The sequence below is a fragment of the Macrobrachium rosenbergii genome, chromosome 6 (assembly GCF_040412425.1).
Source record: "Macrobrachium rosenbergii isolate ZJJX-2024 chromosome 6, ASM4041242v1, whole genome shotgun sequence".
In the NCBI taxonomy this organism is placed as follows: domain Eukaryota; kingdom Metazoa; phylum Arthropoda; class Malacostraca; order Decapoda; family Palaemonidae; genus Macrobrachium; species Macrobrachium rosenbergii.
The window spans coordinates 2,155,001-2,162,500 of record NC_089746.1 but is presented as its reverse complement, the minus strand read 5'-3'; the positions used below and the strand labels follow the sequence as shown (position 1 = coordinate 2,162,500).

Below are 7,500 nucleotides of genomic sequence, written 5' to 3'. Positions count from 1 at the left end.
CTAACTTCAGTTTTAACTTGCTGTGCAAAAAGAGGCTGAGGCTCAGAATGGAACTGAGATTTCATGTGTGAGATTTCTTCGGAAAGGAAGTCACGGTTAGGTAGCAGCTGAAGCTTTGGCTGTATATGAGGTTGTACCTGAAACTGGGGTCCAGACTGTACTTCTTGGCCCAATCCATCACTAGGCTGTGAATGAAACAAGTGCTTGAGCATATTTTCAGTTTGCAATTGAGGTTTTGAGTCTATGTGGATGTGATCTTTTAAAAGCACTTCTTGCATTAATGGGAACTGGGTCTCTGAAATCCCATGAGATTCAACATGAGGGGCGGCTTCTGACTGAGGCTGAGTGGTCAAATAAAGTTGTGTTGATTGTAACTGAGGTTTGGTCTGCAAATTAGGTTCTAACTGGATATCTGACGGCGACTGAAAGTCTCCCTTCTGTTTTTCTGATTGGGACTGAGCTTCTTGTTCCACATGGGATTCTGTCTGATGTTTGAATTCTGAATGAGACATAAGTGGCAAATGTACCTCTGATTGTAACTGAATCTGAGGTTCTGACTGAAAATGAGATTGTAACTGGCTTTGCATTTGCAGTTTAATCTGGGGTTGCTGTTCGTCCCGGTATTCGCCTTGAGATTCTGATCCAACATGAGTCTGCAGCTGTCCCTGCTGAAACTGCTGAACCTCTGGTTTCGTTTGAACCTTCTGATCTGACTGAAACTTAGTTTGCTGTTCATTTGCTGGATTTTCTGGCTGAAACTGAGAGTTAAAAAGAAGTTGTAGTCCTGAATGCTCCTGAATCTTAGTTATAGGTTGATTATGTGGGTCAAGATTAATATTTTTTGCTGTCATGAACATATTTTGATCTTGTAAATCATTACCTTGATATCGTTGAGGAACTGCATTTAGCGCATGACTCAAGTTTTGAGGGTGTGACTGAACAATGGGTTTATCTTTGTAAGCTTGATTTTGCTGCAATGCATTTTGAGTCTGAATAAATGTTTGTGGTCTATGAAGCTCTTCCTTGTGAGACTGGGGGACATACTGACCTGTTATTGCATGTGATAAAGGTTGCACAGATGCATCAGACACAATTGAACTGGTAGATTTTAACTTCAATTGAGTTAGCAATTCAGGTTCAGTTGATGGTTCAGTAACAAATATACTCTGATTTTCTGGGGTGAACATAGAAATATAAAGAAAATTCTGATCTTTAAAAATAAGTGCACCTGTCTGAGAAAGATTTCGAGTAGGGGAAAAGATATTTGGTTTTAAATCTGTTGAAATACTTATATCACCCTCTTGTTGTGCATTTTCATCGGTAAAAATAAGGTTTTCTTCCTTTTCTGAGTCACCACCAGCACTAGAAAGAACCTTTGGAGGACTGGTAATTGGTTTCCATGGCCCAAAGACTGGCCCAGGAAACTTTGGCATTTGATTGCCGGCTACATTTTTAGATAATAAGCTTTCCTTTAAACTAGGATTGAAGAGAAACTTAAGATCAGCAATGTTATGAGCACTGTGTTCAAAAGTTGGGGTAGTTGGCATGTGGACTCCTTCAACAAAAGGTGGTAATTCTCCAAAGGAAGAAGTTGGTGGCAATAATTTTCTGGATGGCCTCTCTTGTTTAAGAGTATGAACATTTTGGTTATCTAATACTGAGTTAGCAAACTGCCCTTGGAGAAATAAGGAAGATGAATAGGTGGGGAAGAAGGAAGTACTCTTGTTTTCTGGTTTTCTTTCAAAACTTGTGGAAGAATTATTGACTTCCGTGGCGAAGGATGAAGATTCATTGGTTGTGAGAACAACAGGAGCTGCTGATGGTATTGGCCCCAGTGTATTCTGATGTAGGAGAATTCGTTTCCTGGAGTCTATTTTGTCTGGTAATGGTTCCTGCGAAAATCTTGGCAATGAAGGAGTAAATGAAGGCAAAGGGAAGCTTGATGGGCCAGTGTTTACAGAAGAGGAGTTATGATTGTTAGAAACCTGGTTATCTTCAGCTGGAGTAAGAAAAGGGTCTCTGGGAGAAGGACGAAACGTTACAGGAATGTTGCTGTCCAATGACGGCTTCATGGTGAAAATATGTTCCACCTTGGTCTTGGACCGTCTGTTAACAGAAGGAATTGTTCTGCTAAGAAATGCCAAAACTTGCGTTACATCACTGTCAGTGATTTCTCTTGTAATGGCTTTTCTGATTTTCTGCACTGGAGGTGGTGCTGCACTAAGTACAGATACTAGATCTGGAACTTCACTGTCAGATGTTGGCGAAGGTATAGAATTAACTGTATCAGTAAAAGAAAACGCTGACACCTGAGATGAGGTACTTTTTGGAGGAAATGATTTAAGTTGCTTACCATCATTTCTAGAACCAAAGGATAAAATATTTATTAAATTCAAAGGGGAACTGATTTTCTTTTGAACTACTCTCACTGGCCGTGGTTGAAGTTGAACCAAATAAACTGGGTTTTGCCTTTTATTTCGAATCCAACCAAAATTTGCAACCCTTGAAGTTAATGGTGTTGATCTCATTCGAGAAGTTCGAGTTATAGACGAGTTGTTTTTCAAAGGAATCTTTGCTCCTGTCAAAAGTGCTTGATAAGCATTCAGATGAAACGGCAATGCATTGTATGCTATGGACTTAGAATGTCCGTGCAAACTATAATCTTCTGTTAAATCAGAATCTGAATCACTGCCAGTTTTAGAAACTTGCATGTGGTCGAAATTATTCACAGATGTAAAATTTCTTAGCACAGAATTTGTATTGTTATTAATGTTAGTTGGCATAAACCATAAAGGTTTTGATTGCCCTTGGGTCTGTCCGAGGCCTGACTTAAGACTATCATTATTTGTTCTTTCTTGCAGTTCTAACTTCTTAAAGGAAGAAGAGTGGTATAACTGAGTTGCTGTACTGGTGGCCGAAAGATGATTTTGATGTGATGCAAGCGATTTTGTCATAACACCGGATCTTGTACCAGGTAGATTTCTGGGAGTCTTGGAATGATTTTGTTCATTCTTGAAATGAATACTTTCATCGTTTGAATGCAAAAACAAATTGCCATCAGGCTTTGATGATAAGACAAGAAGCAAATGATGAAGAATATTGTTTTGGCTGCAGGGTGACTGCTGAGGATATAGGTGATTGGTTTTAGTAGATTTGTTGTGAGGCGGACTAACGAAGCATGGGCCACCAAGTCGAGGTAACTGGACTGAAGATTTTATCCCCCGGAGAATCAGGAAAGTTACGAAGTACTGAAAATAATGTTGAAAAAAGACAAAATTAATATATAAATGAGAGAGAGTGATTGAACATTACTTGCATAAGAATAAGAACTCGGAATTTTGTTGCCAGGATATTAAGTATCAAAGTTAAACTATAAATTTCTATTCTCTCAACAGTTACACTGCATACACACACACACACACACACACACACACACACACACACATATATATATATATATATATATATATATATATTATATATATATATATATATATATATATATATATATATATATATATATGTATATACTGTATATACAATATACATATACATATATATATGTATGTATGTATGTATGTATGTATGTATGTATGTATGTATGTATGTATATATATATATATATATATATATATATATATATATATATATATATATATATATATATATATATATATATAGTGTACCCATACCATGAAAAATGTCGAAAATACCAGTGAGGATCGAGACAGCAAGTCCTGACCCAAGGGACAATAAATGCCATCTCTAAGAGCAGACCAAAGCGTCATCATTGTGCATTCTTGTATATGGATCAGTGGTGTGTATATACATATATATATATATATATATATATATATATATATATATATATATATATATATATATATATATATATATATATATATATGTATGTGTGTGTGTGTGATGTATATGTGTGTGTATGTATATATATATAGTTATGAATCTTAGTGCTTGTCACAAGGTTCCCCCTGCTTATTTTAGCTTGTCACTATAATTCCCTTCTATATTTTTCTTGACAATAGCCGTGCATGCTACAACTGTAAACAAAGATTGGTGACGCGTTCAGAAAGACGTGTGGCTGTGGAGAGAGAAAAAGCCGTGCCCCATCCTTGTTAATAACAGAGACAATTCTTGTTCATTGTCAGTCTCCCCCTGTGAAAACTTAAAATCAGCCTCATGATGACTGACCCCTATTTTAATTTGTGTCCTGTCCTCATCCCCTTCCAAGAGACACCACCAAATTTCACTTACGCCTTCCAACACATAATCCTTGAACGAAAATGCAACATTGATCGTACCAATGGCTTTCTAGGCCGGCCCTTTAAGTTTCTTGCAGAGGTTTTATTAGAAAAAAAGTCTATCTTAGTTTAACCAGACCACTGAGCTGATTAACAGCTCTCCTAGGGCTGGCCCTAAGGATTAGATTTATTTTACGTGGCTAAGAACCAGTTGGTTACCTAGCAACGGGACCTACAGCTTATTGAGGAATCCGAACCACATTATACCGAGAAATGAATTTCTATCACCAGAAATAAATTCCTCTAATTCCTCATTGGCCGGCCGGAGACGCGAACTCGGGCCTAGCAGAGTGCTAGCCGACAACTCTACCGACTCATCCAACGAGGAACAATAACAAACATCCGATACATCTGGCAGAGAGCAGTAAGTCAAAACTCCCCCTCAGGATCTTTAAGTGCTGGCTGATGAACCATAAGGTAACTCATAAGAATCCTGCTGCAAAAGTCCTCAAGTTGTCCTCCATATCTGAGGGCTAGCTCGCCTTTCAACCAAATTGCCGCCTCTCCCATGTTGAGAGGACCGACAAAGCAAATAGTCAAGCAAAGTACTATTGCCAGTACCTTGGTGCGTAAGCGTATGATTGGGAAGTTGACTAGGTTGAGTTAGTCTGGTGGTGTTGGAAGTAAAACTTTCCAAAAGTAACACAAAGACATTAATAGCGCAATTGTCATGAGCCTTACATAATATTGTCTTTTCATATTCTGGGGAATAATCAAGGTAATTTTTTCAATAAATGAATATTTCACTGTATTTTTTAAATAAGCGTCCTGTGAAATGGTATGCTACTGTGTAACTGAGTGATCAAATGCTCTGTGCTTGTTTTAGATTTCTGAGTAAAACTTAAACCTTGTTTTAAATTGTTTAGGATAGTCCCCGAATGGCTGTCAAGCTATCCAACTGGCTAACCATCAAGGCCGTTCTTGAATGAGGCATCAAACTATCAAAATTTGTCCATTCTCTAATTACTGTGTCTTTGGGAAAAACTCTTGTATTGGGTCAGTGCTTAATTTTTAGATTCTAAAATGAATCATTAATTCTTGTCTGGACAACCATTAAACTGATCAGCTGGTAAGTCGCGAAGGCAGTCCCTGGAATGCCTCAGAAAATGACTAAATCTTGTATGTCTCGCTATAATGCATTCTTGCAATCATGAAAGAAAATTAGACTATTGAAGATCACAATCTCCGTTTTATGGAAAGGCAGTTCATCAGTGAAAGAAAATTCCACTGAAAAACCATAATTTCTGTGTCTGGCATTATTTAGTAGAGTATTGAACAAATGTCCTTGAGTGCGATATGCGTCTGCGTAGGAAAAAAGGGAGCAGTGTTATTGCTATTATTTGTCCATATTTCCAATGACTGGGTATAGTACTGTATTACCAGTAGTTATTTGTGTCAGTTGTGCTTGTGAATCTCTGTGCATTTCTGTTTAAGTTAAGGTTTGAGAATGTTCCAATGCCTGATTTATCTTTCTGGACAGATTTTGGCACGAGATGGGAACGATTTTCCATACTGCAGTACAACAGTTTTCTTGTTTATTATAACTGCTGTGGAAAAATGAAGTTAATACTTAGCATAAAAGGATTTACTTTCACTCCTGAGTCCCTCTCTAAAGCGTTAACATAAAAATTACGTCACTTCAGTAAAATGTTGTCTTCGGGGGCTAACTTATTGTGTGAACGACCCTGACATGCGCTCCTCCCACATCGATCATAATTGACTCTCCTCTTCTAGAGAAAGAGAGAGAAGTAGAAGATGTAGAGTATGTGGAACAGCATTTATTTTTGTCCTATTCAGCCATTCCTTAATGGTTTTACCTTAATGCTTCCAGTGCAGCTGTGCATGAACGTGTTGCAACGATCTGTTTTCATTTAGGTTATGAACTCGTTGCATTAAAAAAATTTCTGTGGATGTTTAAAATTGACTCTGTAACGTGATAAGCTTCGTCTGACAAAGTTGAAAGAATTGTGATGAAATGTGGCATAAGGCGTTTTTCTATAAAGGTAGTGAAAGGTAAGCACTTAAAACCTCTTGTGTTTGACCACGCCGACACTTACTCAAACCTGAAGGAATCTTAGGACGCCGCCAACTCTAAGAGTGTTACACTTTCTGTCCTTGTGACAAAGAAAGACCATGTGAGAACATACATGAAAAATACGTCGCCACACACCCTGTATTGTCGTGGAAAATACTTAAACATTTATATACAAAATATTTTATGATCATGTTCCAGTGACCTCTGTATCATCTTTAGTATAAGGATGTTGTTACTTGATCTTTTTTATCATTTAGTTAAAACCATACTTGGTTACGGTGTGCGCGGAGTTCGAGTGAAATAGCGCGAGTGAAAACCTGAGAGGAGGGCAAGAGGAATTTATGGGGAAACTGTCTCAACAAGCACCCCATTTTTCTACTTTTTATAATGAACAACAAAATGGACTTGAAGCGTCTCATTTGACAAACCACCATTCCTTGCAAATGCATCACTGACTGCTCTTGCCAAAGAGCTGATTGCACTGGAATCTTTAACTGTATTGAATTCCCATTCTCTCTCATTGCATTGCTTGTGTTGGAGAGTGGTGCAGCAGTGCCGTTTACTAAAAATCTTGTTTTATTTGTGTGATAACTCTGCATTTTTCCCCAGGTAATCGATATATTATCTCCCTGGGTCTCATTTCTATTTGTTTTTAGTCATTGATGTAACTGTTTATTATTTACAGCCGTTTATTATTCACAATAATAAATCATTTACTAAGGATTTGTTATTGGGAAAGGATTTCCATCCTTGTTAGATTCCATATATGTTTTGGAGTGCAGTTCAGTTTTATGCATTATTTTGTGTGTCGTTGATACTTGCCAAGTGATTACCCATTATTTCCTCCACATTCGTGCTAATCATTTTGTCATCAAATGTCATGATGCTCAGTTAACATCAAACTCGACAGTTCGTGTACATTTCTGTGAACAAATTTTCTTTCTTGTGTGAAAACAGTCATGTCATTTCAAGTCCTTGGTAGTACCCATAGAAATTTATATGATGGTAACTATTGCCTCTGTTCCTAATAATGTGAATGATCTCATGGGTTCTAACTGCTGCAAATACTGAGAGGATGGAATGTGTCAAATAGTATTAATCGTTAAAAATGAATATCTGAACAACAAATTCATCATGGGAGAAATA

General features: G+C 37.4%; 1 protein-coding gene across 1 annotated transcript in view; it reads right to left on the bottom strand.

Annotated features, from left to right (window-relative positions):
• The window catches only part of LOC136839111 (uncharacterized), a 71,315-nt gene extending 68,071 nt beyond the window's left edge, over positions 1-3,244 (bottom strand). Inside the window, exon 1 of the mRNA XM_067104767.1 lies at positions 1-3,244. This exon is cut by the window's left edge and continues 64 nt beyond it. Coding sequence (XP_066960868.1) covers positions 1-2,954 — 2,954 coding nt within the window. The 5' untranslated portion in view covers positions 2,955-3,244.
• Between the last annotated feature and the right edge of the window lie 4,256 nt (positions 3,245-7,500).